The sequence below is a fragment of the Amphiprion ocellaris genome, chromosome 4 (genome assembly GCF_022539595.1).
Source record: "Amphiprion ocellaris isolate individual 3 ecotype Okinawa chromosome 4, ASM2253959v1, whole genome shotgun sequence".
Taxonomy (NCBI): domain Eukaryota; kingdom Metazoa; phylum Chordata; class Actinopteri; family Pomacentridae; genus Amphiprion; species Amphiprion ocellaris.
The window spans coordinates 11,166,547-11,185,226 of NC_072769.1; the positions used below are offsets into that span (position 1 = coordinate 11,166,547).

An 18,680-nucleotide genomic window follows, 5' to 3' on the forward strand; every position below is an offset into this window, starting at 1 on the left:
GTTACCTGGGAGACCTCTGGCTGTGGATGAATGGTGACCCTCTGGTGTACACCGCCTGCTCCCCAAATAGGGATACGAGGTGTCCAGTGCTGAATCACTGTGGAGCTCTAACCGAAGAGGGACATTGGGAAGAGAGGGACTGCCTGGAAAAACTCAAGTTCATCTGCAATTGAGTGCAAGAACACAAGAAACTGTACAATAATAGGAAATGTGTGTAAAGTAGTGCAGCTACTCTGATACATACACACTGCGTATGTTAAGTAGCAATAGCTGCCATTTAGTATACAGAATGTGGCACTCATTCATTTACACACCAACGTCTTTGGATTCCTAATAACGAAAAGCCAAAATGACTTTTGAAAACTAAAAAGAGGAAAATTTTATTGACCTTAAAAACCAGGCAGGCACAGGATCTGTCTGAGCAAACGCATGCACAGACCAAATATCTACACTAACAAAGACCATATGCAGTACAGTCACGACAGAAGTGGTAAGATGGTGACGATAACTGACGAGGTAAAACTTTGAGGTGTGAATTATGGCACATGTAGGGTGTTGTTAGATACAGAGTTTGTGTTACACGGCAAACACTGACGCTTTCAGAAATCAACACTCCACTAACGTTCACCAGGCCTGTAAAAAAAACAAAAAACAAAAGAATACATCTTACATCTGCCTCCACTCAGTAATGCCTCACTATGTGCTGTAACCTTCACCATAATTAAACTGCTATTATGTTAATCTGTATCATTTTATCTTAAACAAAGCCTGAATAAAACACTTATGCGGTAAAACTGGCATTCTGATCTCAAATGTTTCTTTTTTTCACTGTGCATTAGTGACCTTTCTGTCAAGACTACCAACATTTCTCAACAAGTTTACACTCGGTGGGTGCACACTGATGCCTTTTGATCCAGGTCAATCTCTTCCTTCCTCTAATGAGATCTTCCATTTGGCATTTTCTCTCCGAACACTCGCACATATTAATTACTTTCAATATATGACCTCTTTTTTGTATCAACAATAATAAATAGTATCTATGGAGACAGACAGTCTACAAACAACAGAAAAACGTGGCCTTTTTTTGTACCAGCCAATAATCCTGTCATAAGTACATTATTTACAGAGCCAGAAAAAGGCGACAAAATGACAAGATCCACAGCTCCAGCACTGATATGGACTCTGTACGTTTGTAAGCACAATGATTAAGCAATGCTTCATTTGCACGTGTGTTATTCTGGAAATTCTGTATTGTGACAAGTGATAACAAAATAAGGAATATCTGAAGGATTTCAGTGTCACCCTGTCATCAAAATATTTACTTAACTTGAAGGAAAAAAATAGTCAACTTATGAAAGTGCTTATTTGAACTTAGGAAACAAAGCAAACTGTACTGCTGTCAAAGGTGCCCTTTGGAGTTTTCTTGTGAACACATAAAAGTTATGTTTACATTCAGTGTTTCTCACAAAATCAATACCCTCCTTATAAATCATGCAATATGGAATTTCTGACAAATCTAAAGACCCCCTCCAGTAAAAATCATATATTGTTGTTGGTTTATACCTTGCTAATATGTCCATATTTTATATGTTCGAAGACAAGTAAGCAAAACAAAAGCAGTCAAAGAAATGGCTGAGCATTTCTGCCTTAAAGCTGCAGTGTAACAAACATATGATTTCAGATGGCGAGGGTTTCACAACTACGATTCAGTCCCCAGTTCAAATATGTATGGCTGATATACTTCAATATTATGAGCATAAAATAGTTTCACACTGTTTGAGCAGAGTCGTGAGTGAGCTGGTGTGCTACAGCTGCAGCAAACGGGAAGAGGTGAGTAGAGACTATAGATCTGCACATTCTGGAGGAAATTATGGTGCAGAGTTATGTCAAAGGAATTATTTGAATTGAAAAAAAAAACTCTAAATGTGTAATTTGGCATAAAGATGAGTTTTTAGGAGTTTAATCAATGACCACAGAGGGACTTTAAATGCTGCCAATGATTAATTCGCAGAAAAGTGTGAACCTGGCACCAAGTGACTCTGTATTATGTTGCTCCTGTGTGCACAAAACAAACTAAACTGGGACCCATTTATAAGAACCAATAATTCGCAGTGCTGTCAGCGGCCAAAACTCCACAGGGTACCTCAAAATGGCAAACCTTTAAAAAGAAAAAATTACAGAATTCTAAAAACAAAATCCAAAAAATCCTGATCTCTGAGTTGTCATCAGAGGTCTGAATATGCTTCAGAAGCAACTATCATTGTTTCTGGAAAAAAAAGCACACGTGGTTCCACTATGCTGAGTCAAAATGCACCACAGTTTTATATAAAGTGTAAATTAGCATAGTTTTGAGCAGCGCAGCAACAAAGGCTTTATTGTGATTATTGGAGTTAGCCCAGATTCTCTTCCCGTAATACAGCCGTATGAGTGCTTGTGATTGTCTGAGCCTGAACCAAATATAAATTCTCTGCTTTTCAATTTATACCAATCAGCGAGTAACAAACATTGCTCAATCTTATGCAAGTTTCACAAGCTCCTCTGTCCATCTCTGCAGTGCTTTGTTTTTGGTTATCTCAGCAGATGTATCCTGTTTGCCTGCCAAAGGCAACTGTGCAGCCCAGAGCAGTGACTGGCCCTGGTAGTGATACCTTGCTCTGTCCGAACATAAATATTTAAGAGGAAAAAGTTCACCTCACAGCAGGGAGTGTCACCACAGTCCAAGACTGGCACAACAGTGTGTTAGGTGTAACATCACAATCTCTGACTTACCGACAGACACATTTTCACATTTCACATTTAAAAAACAACGAAAACAAAGAAAATCCACGTGTGCACTCACACACAGCATTCTCACTCTTCTTCCACACATTTATCCACCTGGTTTCGCGGTTCAAACTCTTGATAGTGCTGCTTCATTGTCTCTATAAGCTCCTCTGCACCCCTTTCTTCTTCCAAGAAGTTTTCAGTGAAAAAATACATCTTAATCCCATCATATTCCCTCTCATTTTTTTGCAACTCCACATGGTTTGTTCTTCAGGATTTGAGGCCCATTCGAGCCATCAGTTGTTCATAAACAGTCCAAGCCATAGCAGCCATCAGAGTGCGTCGAAGAGACCTGGGCACGGCCCCACGAAAAAACCCACGCATGCCGTGCTCCTGAAGGAGACGACAGAGCAGGAAAGATTATGGTAATATTATGCTACTGTTACAGCCACGACACACCCTTAAACTATTACTGCAAGAGCTGTTTCTCAACAACAAGCATGTGAGTACACACCATGTAGATGTAGCGGACAGCGTCTGATGTGCTCCAGTGGGATGGGCTGACTTGAATGTGGGTTTTCACCACATCTGCAGGCTGCGTGACCAGCGACGCCATGACACCTGCCACCACTCCACAGCTGAAGTTCACCAGCGGGGCATAGGCTGCTGAAGTCACCTCTAAGACAGGAAAAAACAAATATAAGGACAAAGTACAAGATCACAAGGAAAGCGCAGAAAATAATGTGTGTGTTGATTTAGCACTGTTACGTAAATATTAAAGCTAAAAACAGCTGGTTTAAATTCTCAGATTGGGTGCTGTTACATAGTTGGAGAATGAGACAAATGATGCAATCAAAAGAGCAAGTCACACAACAAAGAAAGGGAAAATGTGTGGAAACTTTCATGGCCTTCATTTCATGTTATGTATTTAGGGAACATTATAGTCTCCTTCATGGGTCACACAGACCATTTGTCACTATTAACTGCTTCTGTTTCTACTAAACTTAGTTGCTTTTTTAATCAATACTCCAACTCTTCCAACTCAGCCAAGTGTTGTTGCAATATTTAAAGTTTTTCCCGGCTACATAAAATCAAGAGGGTGGAAACACAAAGCTTTGCTTTGAGGGCAATCTTCACACATGAAGACATACCGTGCAAGCACTTGAAACAATTCAGTTGATATTATGCAGTAGAAGAAGAACACGCCTGCAAACTTCGGCTCATGGGATGTGAACACCGGAGCGTTTCACAGCACAATGACCTCCATTTTGAGCTGCAGATTAGTCTTGTTCTCACCTTGAGGCAGCGCTCTCTTGGCCTGGCTATAAAACATGACATAGATGCCGGAGAACGGAGCGTCTCGGAGCAGCGTTGCAGTCAATCCTGAGAACAGAGCCCTGATTCCCTCTGTTTCATACACACTCCTCAGAGCCCCGGCCACACTCACATAGTTGTAACAGCCACTCTGAAAAAGACACACAAACACAGAAACTTATTAAGAAATATATTCATTTATACTGTTCCTTTATGACAATGGGAGTAAGTGTCTAAATGGGTGAAAACAATCAAGTTTTTTTTAGTAATTAAAAGAGAATTTTTGTTCATTTGAACCTGACATATTTTCCATTAATGTAGCTACGGTGGCTCTATGGCACATATTAACTTCAACGCTGTTAGAAAGATTTAAGGAAACAAAAGTTACCAGGTGACAGGTAACATGAGTTTTCTGAAGCTTTCAAAAGAAACAGGTTTTTACATGAAGTTTTTGAATCTGTGTGAAAGTAAAGACAGAAATAAGCCTCGTGGAATAGCTAATTTAGCTTCAAGTTACTGAACAATATTGAACTTTTTTTTTCCAGGTGCAAGGTTTATCAAAGCCATGAAACCATTAGTTGTTTCCTTCACAGCTGGGATAATTCTCATCCACTGACACATGGGGTTTTCCAATTCGGGCATCAAGAGGTTCCACTCTTTGCAGCAAAGGTTTTCCTTCTCAGTCAAAAGTAGAGCAGTGAGTGCAGGAACACCACCAGTTTCAGAGGTATGTTGTCTCGCAGGACATCCTGTTGTCTTTCTGCCTCCATCCCCACAGTGAAAGTCAGGCATACACTTGTAAAGAAATTAACACGTGTTTATGCTGGTGATTTGGTTTGGAAAGCTCCAGGGAACTAATGTTAAAATTCACCTACTAAATGCCAATCTCAAGCTGTCTTGTGTGACTCCTCATTTTCCTGGTTCTCCAAACGGAGGTACAAAGTAAAAAGCTTACATGACCTACAAAGCCGCAATAGTCACATTAATAGGAAATGAGCCAGAGGGGTCTGATTATGTCAAACTGCTTTGAAATACAGCCCTCAGGTTGAAATAAACCAGAAATCTCTTATAATGTCTCTAGCAAAAGTGGAGATAGAAAGAAAACACAGGGAAAGAGAATAAATTCATCCTCAAAAAAAATCTTAATTATTACATATTTAAAACCTGTCTCCAAAAGGCTATCAGTCCATTGTAATAGGTCACTATACAAAGTTACTCATAACTTAGTGCAGGACAGTATTTTAAAGAGCACACATCTTAAAATAGAGCCATATAATTATGTGTCTGAATACAATCACTTATAAAAACCACCTGCTGCCTATAGTTAACAAAGCTGATTACATCACCTTAATTTTCTTTAATCCACAAATCACATGTATCATGTGAGATCAGATGGGCTCTAAGTGAAGTCTGTCAGTCGGTAGAGAAACTATTATTCACCTCAAAACGTGTCTTGATGACTGTGAAAGGTAGCATGCAGACTCCAGCCACAGCTCTGGCACCAGCTCCAAGCAGAACAGCCTCACCAGCGTTGGGCGCCCGGTCCAGGAAGAAGTGCTGCTTCAGGGAGTAGAAGGTGCTGAAGTAGATACCCACCCCAGGGATGCAACGCACAAATGACTGCCAAGGGAGACAAAACCGTGTTTAACATTTCTCAACATTCAGCCGTTTTATTTTTTTTTAAAAACACAATGCTGCTAAAATTTGCTTTAGCTTTAAAAAAAAAAAAAAAAGCCAACCGAGTGTGTAATACAAAATATCTATAGAGTTTGTTAGACTATGGCCACTATGGCCAATGATGGAGTCCAGTCTAGTTTTTTATTCAAGTGTTCATACGACCTTTAAAAGTCAGAAACTCAGACATCAACTGTCCAAGTGTTTGTATGGTTGTTAGGGCAAGACAGAGAGGAAATGTTAATGTGAAATGAAAGACAGATGCTTGAGAACAAATGCCCCCACTGTTTATTGCCTACATACAGACACAATAACAGGATTAATAGCTGCTGGGTTTATTGTAAATATTGAAAATAAAGAACAAGGTCAGTTACTCACTGGTGAAACTCCCTTCCACAGACTGAAGAACTTCTCTGTCCTGATAATATTGATGAAAACGGTGAACATCCCCACCTTGGGTGCACTGCAAGAAGAAATTTAGGCATGTTCATAAACATATTTAACTGTGTAAATATACAAAAAACAGAAATGTTCAATGACTGTGGTGAATAATTGGTTTGAACAATCAATAACCACAGAAATTATCCTCTTGAGCTTTGAGCTAAATAAAGCCCTCCACATGTGCAACATTTAAAATAAAAAACACTTTTAGATATTAAAATTAGCTGTTCCTGTCCTCAGTGGTGGTAATTGCAAAGCTAGCAGGCTGACAGTATGATAATATGGTGCTGGTGTGACTAATTGTCCTATATGGGTCATAACAACACATTCAGGCTAACGCTGCCAGCAAATTTTGTCCTGCCATGCTGTGTGTGTGTGTGTGTGTGTGTGTGTGTGTGTGTGTGTGTGTGTGTGTGTGTGTGTGTGTGTGTGTGTGTGTGTGTGCGTGCGTGTGTGTGTGTGTGTTTGCTCTTATCTCCCGTGCTTGTCTGTGTGGGTTAAAGTCAGAAGAAGGGGAAGCTAAAGGAAGATAACACCAGAGGCATGCTCATGTACATGTGTCTGATGACACGCACGTGAAATGTTAAGACAGTTTTCATGTTCACACTCATGTAATGTGTCTGTGTGTAGCGTGCAAACACAAACCCCGGCTTGGCATTGTGTTGCAGAGTCTGCAGTCGTGTCTTGATCAGATCCAAAGGCTGGAAGAGCAGCGTTGAGCAGGTGCCACTGAGAGAGCCACACATAAAGGCTTTGAGAGCTGGGTGAGCCTGAGGACGAGAGACAGAGAGAAAGAGCGACGAGACAGACCGAGGGATGAAAAGCAGGACAGGATGAGGGAAATGGCAAAGAGACGAGGGAGAGAAGCGACAGGGGAAAGAAATGGCGACAGAACACAGGAATGAAGAGATGGTGGGATGTAGAGAGATATTGCAATTATGAACATAGGAGAGATACAGAAGGAGCCAGACAGAGAAAAGGGATAAGGCAGAGTGAAATGTAAAGGATTAATCACAGTGTAAAAAGCGGGAAAAATGTGCCACTGCACATCATTCTCAGCTTTGGCCACCTCTTGTTGATATCCAAAGAACTGTGCATGAAAAAATCTTGGCACAACAACAAAAACCATGTCCTAGGACAAAAAAAAAAAAACACAAGTTACATAAAAATATATAAACATAGTATGCTTGTGTGACATTTCGGTTGTAATATGCAACCCTGTAGCACAGAGCAGAAACCAGGGTCCTACACAGTGGAGATGATGGAGATGTGGAGAGACAGTTCTCACACACACACACACACACACACACACACACACACACACACACACACACACACACACACACACACACACACACACACACACACACACACACACACACACACACACACACACACACACACACACACACACACACAGGGGCTGTTGTGTAGAATTAAGCTGAGACTCAACATTATCTGTGGTTACATGCCTCATGGACAAAGAGGCACACAGACATGGGGAGAAAGATGCTAAATTTAGCTGCATTTGAAGGTAAATATTTATACAGAATAACATACAAACCGAAAAAAATGTCTATCACAATGCAAAAATCACAATCTACAGCAACAAACCACACATCAGCAGTCTGCTATAAACATTCAACTATAGCATATGTTGCTTTTGCACACACACTCATGCCACTTAAACACACAAACACAAGACACACTCCTACCTTCCCCAGGCTGCCCGGGGTTCGGCTCTGAGAATCCTGTTTTTCCTGCATTTTGCTTTCTTTCACCTCCCTGTCTCTGTGATGCTGCTGTTACAAATAGCATATTACAAAATAAACCTCCATCTCCCTCACTAACCTTCCTTCTCTCTCTCTCTCTCTCTCTCACACACACACAGTATCTCTCTTCCTCACTTGCCGACCCACAATGGTTTTTTCCTGCCTCTCGTCCTCCCTCCCCCCCGACTTTCAGAGCCAAAGCAGAAGCTTAATCCAGCCTGCGTTTTTCTATGGACCTTCTATCTTTATCTTTCAGGGACACACTCACACATCTGTATTTTGCTCCCCCTCTTATGTGAAGCTCACTGCAAAACTGCGCCTTTGTCAAATGGCATGAGTCATGAAGTGTTGCGTGTGTGTGTGTGGACTTTAAATGTGGGTCACAGATAATGTATGGAGTAGGGGTCTATTTGCACAAGCTGTTAAGCAGCCATCCACAAATCTGCTTGCAATCATGCGTCCCTTTGAGGCGGCAATACAAACATAATATTCCTACACATTTTGCTTCCTCATTACTATTGCCAGGAGAGAGGTTCATTCATAAATAGTGTCTTTGGCCAGAATTCCTTTGGCTTTGCTGCAGCGATCGATTGGAATTCCCTCCAAAAATCTCTGAAACTGTCATCGCTTCCATCACTTTACATGTTTAAGCAGAAGCTGCAGCAGACCCTAGCCGACTGCTGCACATGCTGACTGTTTTCACTGAACTGCTAGCATTAATTAAGGGTGTTTTTAATCTCTGCTTAAATACTTGTGTGTCCTTTTTTGTATATGTAATGTTTATTTGTTATCTTTCTTCCTAGTGGGGCCTCTTGCCAGGTCATCATTGTAAATGAGAAATTGTTCTCAATCGATCTTACCTGGTAGAATAAGGAATTAAATAATAAGAATAACAAAAAATAGCTTTGAGGCTGCTAATCTTTTTCAAGTTTTTAACAAAGGGGTAATATGAAGATGAATTCTGTGATTCGATGTAAATGTCTCCACTGTCAGAGAATTCACACACTTTTCATGCCATAATAACGATCCCTCGAATATATTTGCATGCAAATTCTAATTTAGGTAATGTTGCAGGTCAGTGAGCAACATTGTATTAAATATGATTTTGATTGTGCATTCACGTTTTTTGATCTGAAATGTATTTTGTCCACTGGAACTGAGAGAAACAGACAATCCCATTTGGGCGACTTGATCTATAATTGCAGTTCTTGATTAATTTCTCTCACAATTTACAGTATCACAACATTACACACATTGTAGAACACTTAACAAACGCTTACACAGTTGGCTTAACACACAGGACCATCCCCACTCACAATGTTTTGTTTGTATCAGATAAGATGAGAAGTGTTTACTTTATCTCCTGTCAGACTCAGTTACTGTTTGGTAGCATCACTCACCGCTGCTAACTCCATCTTTGAGCTGGATGCTGAGCCGGACCGGTCCAGCTTCTCCCCTGCTGCTGCTGCCGTCTTGAAGCCGGTTCGGTTCAGCCAACTTACTTAAAAATAGGACAATCAAGATGACAGCCATGAGTCACATTTCACAACAATGAGGTCACTTGCAAGGTCTCGCCGGTAGCAGCAAGCTAGGTTAGCTAGTTAGCTGTCAGAGGTGAAGTTAGCCTCTGAGGGCAGGTTAAACCTTCACACACCAGCCGTCTCTAATACAGATAACTAGCGACAAGTAACCGGATAAAAACAAAAAGCACTAAAACCTGTCAACTAGCTGGTTTCGGATATACTATGTGAAGTCTGCCTGACACATTGCTAGCATGCTAGCTCCTCTTACCTGATGTTGAAGTGTGTTAGGTGCCGGTGGAGGTGATGGTCGCCCCTGCTAGCTTCACAAACTCCATTTTTTATATTTACTGCGACCGTCTGTGAACGTTTCCCAACATGGGAACGTTACTAAACCCTGAACTTTCCAGCAACACTGAACTTTCTGGCGAGGCTAGTTAGCTAACGTTAGCTAGCTCACTTCACTAAGTTACTTAACTTTAAATTGGCGCTCAGTTAAAATAACACATCGTTAACGCAGTTGTGTTCTGGCGCGAATCGTGTCCTAAAATGATGGGTTTTTTTTTCTTTTCAGTACAAATTTAATCTGGAGTAAGCAGTGTCTAGCTAGTGCGGTGCTATTTGCCGTGGCTGCTGTAACTGTTAGCATCTGGCTGTAAGTTCAGCTCGGGGCAGCGTCACTGAGCAACGCGATCTGACAGCATTTCATCTACTGACGGTGCACCGCTGTGTGTGGTCAGATGTAGCATCAGGTCGGCGCATCTGCATCTGCACAAGGCTACAGGTATCTGCTATATAGAAAACATTGATCTGTTTTAGTTTATTTAGTAGAAACATAACCAGCATGTGTGCAGTGTAAAGCGGTGCACTTTTGATATTGGCCTCAGAGTGGCGCTGTCGACCAACAAACCGCAAAGAGACGCGGACGTTTTCCGCAGTTTAATTACATAAAACCGTGCAGGGAAGTTTGAATGAACCCTTAATGCTGGCTGAAAACCATCTATAAATATATAGATCTTTCTTTATTTTATTTAGGTATTGGCAACGCAGGGTAATTTAACTGCTTCGGACCAGAACCTGGGTTAACATAACCACATATTATCAAACTCTCTCAATGCAAACAGATCGAGTCTGGACATGATTATGGCAAAGAGGCTAAAGAGTCTTTAAAATTTATTCTCTGACAACTTTATTTTTTGAAGATGCTTAATAATAATAATAATAATAATAATAATAATAATAATAATAATAATAATAATAATAATAATAATTATTATTATTATTATTATTATTATTATTATTATAATCTCCCCCCCACACACACACATAGTCCATTTTATACCAGGTCTACATCTCAAACAGCTCTATAAAGATTACTCAAATCTGGAAGTGATTTTTACAGAGAGGCTAAAGATTCTTGAAAGCACAGTGTCTGATTTGTGAAACCTTTGATTATTTGTAAAAAAAAAAAAAATAATAATAATAATAAAATAAAATAAAAATGCAAAAAGGGGAGATTTCACAGCTTTTTTTCTCTTTTTTTGCATGTAGACCACATTAACCCACACCCAGGTCTCAAACAACTATACAGATGAGACAGATTTCACAAATCTGGACCATTCTTGTTTGAATATGGTCTAGAAGTGGAAAAAAGCAGTGAAATCTCAATTTTGGTTTAAATTTTTACAACTAGAATGAAGATTTCTCAAACTGGAAACTGCGTTTCAGAGCATCAAGTGTGTCAGGCATATGGGTTCTGTAAAGCGTCTCGAGACAATTTGACTGTAATTGGCGCTATATAAATAAAATTGAATTGAATTGTAACTCAAACGTCTAACACAGTTTACATATCGACATTTAGGGGAAAAAATGAATCTGTTGGGTCCGTGTATATTTTGGCAATTGGATTTTCCGTTCTGAAACGGGTATTGAAAAACAAGATTTTCGTTTTAAAATACAAAAATTAAAATTGAAATACATGACATTTCCTTTTCATGGTCAAAAAGGGATATACGAAATTTTAAAAATGCTTTGATTTTCATTTTATGTTTAGAATAACAAAAAAATAAAATCAGCAAGAGACAGAAACGAAAAATGTCAGTTTTTTTCATTTTCTGAGACCGGAAGTGGTCATCAGCAAGTGTGGAGCCAAACGACAACAAGATTCTCAGAGGGCGGAGCAAGAGAGCAGCGATTGGTCAGACCATATATAGAAGACGGCGCGCTAGCGGATCTAGTCTACTATATATAGCTATGGTTGGCAAGCATCTCTGGCTGTTGTTGACCTTGTTTTTGGAGTAAAACACGGTAAGAAGATAAATACTTCTAACCAGTAACGTTGTTTTGTTGTACGTTAAGTCAGCGACTTGTGAAGAGTTGTGTTTTGTCGTGTTTGAGCAGTTGGTCCGGACGCGTTAGCTAGCTAAGCGGCTAAGTTAGCTAGCGGGCTAATCAACACAGGTGGCTAACTTACCTCTGAACACCTGTGTTAGTTGCTGCCGCAGCTGTCCGTCATTAGTAGAATGACCTTCTCAACCTGTATTTCTCTGCTGTGTATTTTAGCTTTTAAAAACGTTATTTTACTTTAAGGTTAACTGAAACCCGTTGAGCTGCACTGAAGTTTAACATTCAGCTGGTTTGAATTAAACCGCGCTTAACATTGCATCTCTGAATCTCCATAATTTCATTAAATTCCTTCTCTCTTCCACTGCTCAAGTTCAATCCGGTATATAAAGTGACATTAATAGTGAATAAACTAACAACCAGCCATTGTATTTATTTATTATTGCATGTATTTGCAGTAAAACATGAGTTGAAACATCCTACTTTTGGATCTAGAACTGCACAAGCCGTTCATTTTCAGTCACCTGACGAGTTAAACTCCCCTTTTTATGTGAGGTTGAAGCAGAAAGTCTGAGTTAACAAAGAAAGTTGTTTATAATTTGCGACACCTGTTATCTCTGACTGAGACTTTAGTTTTAGTTGAACCGATTTACACATAGAAACTTTGTTCAGGAAGATTTCTCAGTAGCTCAGAGGACAGGCTGCTTTTTACACAACCTTGTAAGAGAATGTCTGTCAATGCTTTCAGCAGAATTTAGAAACACAACACTTCCTAAACAGATATTTTGAGGCTGTGAGGTTGAACGTTTGAGAGTATATCAGTGTGTTTGTTTGTGGTCTTTCTGTTTCTAGGTGGAAGCTGAATTAGTGAGGATGACTCCTGCTCCTGTCATCTCTAAGCTCCTCACACATCTTTACCTGCACATGAGGAAAATCACTCCTGTAGAATGCAGGTATGTTTGTCATTATTATAAAAAGATGTTGCCTGGTGACCTGTCAGAAACCCATTATACAGAGTCAGCCAAAATAATGTTTACACACATCAGGAAAAGAAAAACTTGCATAAATATTTCAATACCAAATTTATTCAGACATCACAAGATTAATAAAAGTTATCTTTGGCCTCTACAATTACAAGAGGTGCTCAAAGTGGTGGCCACTGGCTTCCAGACATTTCTGTTGTGTTGTAGACGTCACTTGTTGATGCTCCATTCATGAGGGTAATGCCATCTGTTGGGAAAACATCGTACAACAGGACACAGAGTTATCGTGATTTGATCAAACTTAGAAAGAGGAATCTATATGTGTAGAAGTACTTATAGAAATGAAATATCTATAAAAAATGTTCTTTTCCTGATGTGTGTATACATTATTTTGGCTTTCTCTGACTCTGTGAACTTATTGAGAACAAAACTCATTTAATTGTTGCTCTGAAAGCTTCTTTAGTGAAAACCAGCTGGTGTTCTGCTTTGAAACAAACTGCTGTTGAGGTCTGTGTTTTTAGGTTTAATCCCACAGTTTCTGAATGAACTGATAGTTGTTTTTTTTCCTGATCAATGTGGACGGTATAATTGATGGTAACATTTACTGATCATATAATCAGCATGACAATATAACAGTATAACATTCTGACTGCCTGACTAATACTGTGTTGGTCCCTTTATGCTGCTAAAACTCCTCTGACCCAGTGGTTCATCAGAACCTCTGGGGATGTCCTGTGGATTCTGTGGATCCTGTGGGTTGCAGGGTGGGTCCTACCTAGACCAGGCTGATCCTGGACCATCCCACAGATGCTCCATCAGATCTGGATGTGGGGAGTGTGGAACCCAGGTGAACAGCTTAGCTCTGTCGTGTTCCTCAGACCACTCCTGAGCAGTTTTAGTTCTTCCTGCTGAGGGAGGCAGCTGGCATCAAGGACTGCTGTTGCCATAGAGACTAGGGGGTTGTTTGTCCTGCAGTGTTTAGGTGGTGGTACATGTCAAACATCCACATGAACGTCAAGGTTTCCCAGCAGAACGTTGCATTAGAACAAGATGATGGATGTTGTTCTCTTCAGCTGTGAGTGGTCAGAATGTTGTGGCTGATCGGTGGATCTGTCTGCCTTTACTTTGACATCCAGAGTTATACAAAAGTGTAGAATGTGTGCAGTGCAGAAGAGATTTACTTTATTGTATGCATTTTTTTTGTTTTTTTAAGGGAGAGCATTTTTTTTATCCACTTGAAGAAGACCTAATCTTTCCCTTCAAAGGATAGTTAATAATGACTACGGCTTTCATAGTGGTCCCATCAGAGAAAATCATATCCATATACAGATTTTTATTAATTCCAGGGCTGGTTCAGTAAAGATTATAAATATAACTACATCAGATAATTCTTGGTCGCAGTTGGAATTTTGCAGACTGAGATGGTTGAGAAGGTTTGCAGTTCTTGTTTTAACAAAATATGTTATAATATAAGATCTTTATTGTCATTGTACATGAAATTCTCTGCAAACCAGCAAAGTGCATCAGTCTGAGGTATCTAAAAATAAATAAGAAAAGAAAAATGCTTCTCAAGCCAATAATAAACAGAATATTTTGAGGGAATATTCTAAAAAGGAAAGACAAGATAAAAACATTTACTTTCATTACTGATGTTGTCAAGTTTTAATAAAGTTCATGCTACTTTTATAAAATGATGAAAGTGAATACATTGTATTTCTGTGATCTGTGTTTGATTTCTGTCTTTTCTCCTGTCATCCAGATGTTCAGAGGGAGATGATGCCACATCTGGTCCAGCCGATGGAAGGTCTTGAAGTTCTCCGACTGGCCTCGACTGAAGATGGTCGTCTCACTGGATTTAAGGTTCAGATGCTCAGTAACAAACTCCACCAATGAGCCAACAGGGAAGCTTTAGGTTTATTAAATGTTGCTATGAAGGTATCGCTGTTTTTCTTTGTGAATGCAATGTGCTCCAACTGAAAGTTGAATTAGAACTTTGAAGTAAATCCTTCCATCTTAAAGGATTTAGTTGCATTAATAACCTCATAACATTCTAATTTTTATTCCAGTCTTGGTTGGAAATAGAATCTCTGTATTGATTCAGGTAAAAACTGTACTTCACAGCATGTTGGAGCAAAACAACCAGATGAAAACTGTGATGGTGTTGGATTGTCAGACCGTAATGTTGCAGCGCAAAGCAGCTTTTCTAGCTCAGTTCATTCTGACATTCAGCTATGAATCAACACAGCAGATGGTGATCCATGCTGTGGAAGTCTCACATCTCCTGATTTAATGGAGCTGCTTTGCACTTTTTACACTGTTTATTCACCAACACTTTATTTAATAAAAGTCCCATCTAGTTTTTATGAGGAATGTGGTGTTTTAATTTCTCTGTGAATAACTGCAGTCTAATGTAACACCTGGAATTGTAACATCTGTCCTGATATTGATCATGAAGTATTGATCAGAATACTTATGGTTAGCAGTCATCCCTGAAGTTTTACAGTAAAATCTTTACTTGTGTTGTGAACTTTGGTAAGAAGCAGAAACTTTTGCGTTGCCATGGATACATGAGTGTTAAATTCTGTCCATGGTTCCATTTTGGGAAATGAAGTCCAGGAGATGAGTTTGTTTTTACTGCCAGCTACCATTCAGTCTGAGATATTAAGAATAAATAAATTATTCCTACAGCTACTACAGGGAAAGTTCCAGACTGTGGAGGAATTTAGTCTCATAATCACAGACAACAAATATTATCTGAAAGTCGGGTTATTGTTTATCAGCACAATACAAAAAGATTAATGTTAGAAATATTCCGGTTAAGACTCTAGAATATCATGATTTATGTAAATTTACCTCAATAATATGAATGTTCAGGTTAAGTTTGTGCACTGATATTTATTATGTAAGTTTAGCTGATTAAAGTTGATGACTCTGCACTACAATATTATTTATTATTTAAATTTACATCATTATTATATTTAGGGTCAGACCCTACAGTATTGAGATTAAGAAATCAAATATTCTATAAAATGTAAATGCACTGAACTCATTTGGATATATTTAAGTGAGACTCTACAATATTATTTGACACAAATCTATCTAAATCAAAATTTTAATCATTTTTACTCCAAACGTTGACTAGACTGAAACATTAAAATCACTCCTTTCTAATACTCTGCTGTATGTTCAAACCTGAGGCCTGAAATAGAAATGTACAAGTATCTGATTGAAGGAACTTCTGCAGAGTCCTGGTTCTAGAACATGATGATAGAATTATAGACAAACTTTAACAAAAGCTGCCTGAGAGTTTACAGGTTTTTATGTTAGATTTCTTCTGTAATTTAATGAGTTATCAGCAATAATCAAGTGTTTATTTGATGAACTTCATTTCCTAAAACATCCAGAATTGGAGCTCATATCTTTGGCAGCTGTAAAGTTTCTGCTCCTTCAAAGTTCACAACACAATGAATGAATTCCTAAAACACTCTTAATGCTGGAGAGCGTTTGTGATGCTGAAGCAGTGATCAGTTTTTCTGTTTCTTCTCTGGAGATGCACAATGAGGGACGTCTGCAGAGACTGAGAAAGAGTCTCACCACATCCTGACATGAGGAAAAAAGACTTTATTGAAGACTACAATGAGAAAAACTATCAGACAGCAGACGGCTGCATTCAAGGTGAGCTCTGAACATTTGATCTGGAACAGGAATTCAATAACGGCAGCATGAGCTTCATTTCAGTCTGTAGCTGCTGAATTCATGGATGAATCATCTGGCACTGGAGAAGAAGACCATCAAACATCCACGTCAGCTGATGGAGGTCCAAGAGTCTCACCAAACAAACAACCTACAGAGTGAAGACCTCGAATCTGATTGGACGGCCTCCTATTCAGCCACATGTATGAACAAATGCCTCTAAGTTGATTTGTTTTCTAAAATAAATCTAGTTTGAGTCCTAATCTATGCCTGTGTGTTTGCTTCTTTACACCGCTGTTGACAGTGTAGGCTGTTAGATTGTTCCAGATAAGACAAGTAAAAGATACTTCAGAGCTGTTCTACCATGAGCCTGACAGGAAGAACTCCAACAGCTACTGAATGTTCCTGTGGTCCCCTCAAGGCTACAGGAGGAGCCCTACGAGGACGAGCCGGTCCACCTGATGGCAGCCAGTCGCTGTGGTTCAAAGCCAACACCGACTACGTGGACTTCTACTGGACCACACGGAGGCCTTCAAACCAGACCAACAAGTTCAGCGACTCCCCGACTCGTGGGTCTGAGGACGCCACCGAGCCTCGACCCAGCCGGCCTCCTGTCTGTGGATGTTTGAGTGCTGAGAGGTTTGTGGATGCATGTGAATGTGTCTGTGTTGAAACAGCAGCTTTGGACTCAGTAACGCCGGGAAAAACCAAGAGCTCCTTTATTTGTGACTTCCACTAAAAAACTGATGAAAATAAGTTTGCCAGGGTTCTGACTGATAATAGATTATTAAATAATGAAAATAACAGTTTAAATATTCCTTTAAACAATCCTTTTAGGTCTACATTTCCTTTACACTGACTTCTTGGAATATGTACAAGTATTTTGAGTGGACTATACCATTAAGCCCAACGTTCAAGGGTTCTTCTGGGAATATACCATTAAACCAACCTTTTAGGTAAATGTTCCAGGATGTTGGGTAGAATATACCATCAGATAAACCTTTTAGGTCTACATTGGAAGATTTTAGAGTAGAATATTACTCCAAACCATCCTGTAGGTCTACATTTAAGGTGGAATACTCTTTACACCAAGATTTTTTGGTCTACATTGAAGGATTTTAGGTGGAATATTCCTTTGAACAAACTTTTTAAGTTTATGTTCCAGGATGTTGGGTAGAATATACCATCAGACCGACCTCCAAGGTCTACAGTAGTGAATTTTAGGTGGAATATACCATTAAACTCACCTTTTAGGTCTACATTGGAAGATTTTAGGTGGAATTTTCTTCCAAACCGTCTTTTAGTCTACATTTAAGCATGTTTAGGATGGTAAATTCTTCCAAACCAACTTCTCAGGTCTACATTTCAGGTGGAATATTCCTCCATACTAACTTTTTTGGTCTGCATTGAAGGATTTTTTCTAAACCACACTTTCTGGTCTCTATTTGAGGATTTAGGTGGAACATTCCTTTTAACCAGCCCCTCAGGTCTCTTTGAGGATCTTGGATGGAATACTCGGTTAAACCAACATTTTAGGTGCATGTCCAAGGATTTTTGGTGGAATGTTCCTTTAAGTTGAATGTGTGAGGACCTTGTAGGTGGAATACTTCCTGAAACCAGCCTTTTAGGTCAACATTCAAAGATTTAAGGTGGAATATTCCTTTAAATCAACCTAAATTTCATGTTTTGATCATTATCAAGTGAGAAACCTCAATCCAGACTCCTCATAATGACGTTTGGGATTTATGCTGCTGTTATTTGTTTAGTCCAGACTAAATGACAGAAATCCACAACTGTAATTTTATTTCAGGACTCGGTTATTAAATGTCAAAACAATCCACATCACTCTAAAAACTCAACAGCTTCACAAACTCGAAGATTAAACTCTGCACAAGGATCCAAAATAACTTGGACTTCTACATGAGAGCTTTAATTATTCTTCATCTACTTCCTGAAAAGTTTGGTCAATGAAAAAGACAAAAACTAATATTTTCAGCTTAACTAAAGACAGACTTTGTGATTTTTCTGCTCACATGTTGTGTTGTTGTAAACTTACTCTTTTAAATAAATAGCCGCCTAACCCCCTGGAAACCAGCCTTTGTCCTGTTTTAGTGTTGCTCCTCTGCGACCCTCGACAGCCGGGTCGTAATGTTTTTTGAGCAACACACCATACTATT

At 39.3% G+C, this 18,680-nt stretch overlaps 1 protein-coding gene and 1 long non-coding RNA gene across 5 annotated transcripts; one reads left to right on the forward strand and one right to left on the reverse strand.

The window, feature by feature from the left end:
* Nucleotides 1-350: 350 nt before the first annotated feature.
* On the reverse strand, nt 351-10,191 carry slc25a38b (solute carrier family 25 member 38b). 3 transcript variants are annotated; one of them, XM_023263694.3, is made up of 8 exons: nt 9,756-10,191; nt 9,365-9,461; nt 6,838-6,962; nt 6,130-6,214; nt 5,518-5,697; nt 4,060-4,228; nt 3,278-3,441; nt 351-3,156 (listed from the first exon to the last, which is right to left on the reverse strand). In XM_023263694.3, exons 2-8 carry the CDS (start codon nt 9,377-9,379, stop codon nt 3,034-3,036), a joined length of 861 nt encoding a protein of 286 aa, XP_023119462.1. In that variant the 5' UTR covers nt 9,380-9,461; nt 9,756-10,191; the 3' UTR covers nt 351-3,033. The 3 variants fall into 3 exon arrangements, with proteins under 3 accessions (XP_023119462.1, XP_023119461.1, XP_035801070.1); XM_023263693.3 differs by having other exon boundaries at nt 9,365-9,465; nt 9,756-10,189; XM_035945177.2 differs by lacking the exons at nt 9,365-9,461; nt 9,756-10,191 and adding an exon at nt 7,908-8,123.
* Nucleotides 10,192-11,609: 1,418 nt separating this feature from the next.
* Nucleotides 11,610-18,280, forward strand: LOC129348687 (uncharacterized). 2 transcript variants are annotated; one of them, XR_008601324.1, is made up of 6 exons: nt 11,611-11,791; nt 12,680-12,780; nt 13,516-13,657; nt 14,570-16,485; nt 16,549-16,706; nt 16,925-18,280. It is a non-coding gene; the product is annotated as an uncharacterized LOC129348687 (long non-coding RNA). The 2 variants fall into 2 exon arrangements; XR_008601323.1 differs by having other exon boundaries at nt 11,610-11,791; nt 14,570-16,706.
* Nucleotides 18,281-18,680: the final 400 nt, after the last annotated feature.

Coding starts and splice junctions, on each gene's coding strand:
- slc25a38b (XM_035945177.2), bottom strand. CDS start 7,958: ATGCAGGAAAAACAGGATTCTCAGAGCCGAACCCCGGGCAGCCTGGGG. Junction 6,215..6,837: donor CAACACAATGCCAAGCCGGG/GTTTGTGTTTGC, acceptor TTCTTCTTGCAG/TGCACCCAAGGTGGGGATGT. Junction 3,442..4,059: donor CAAGAGAGCGCTGCCTCAAG/GTGAGAACAAGA, acceptor TTCCTGTCTTAG/AGGTGACTTCAGCAGCCTAT.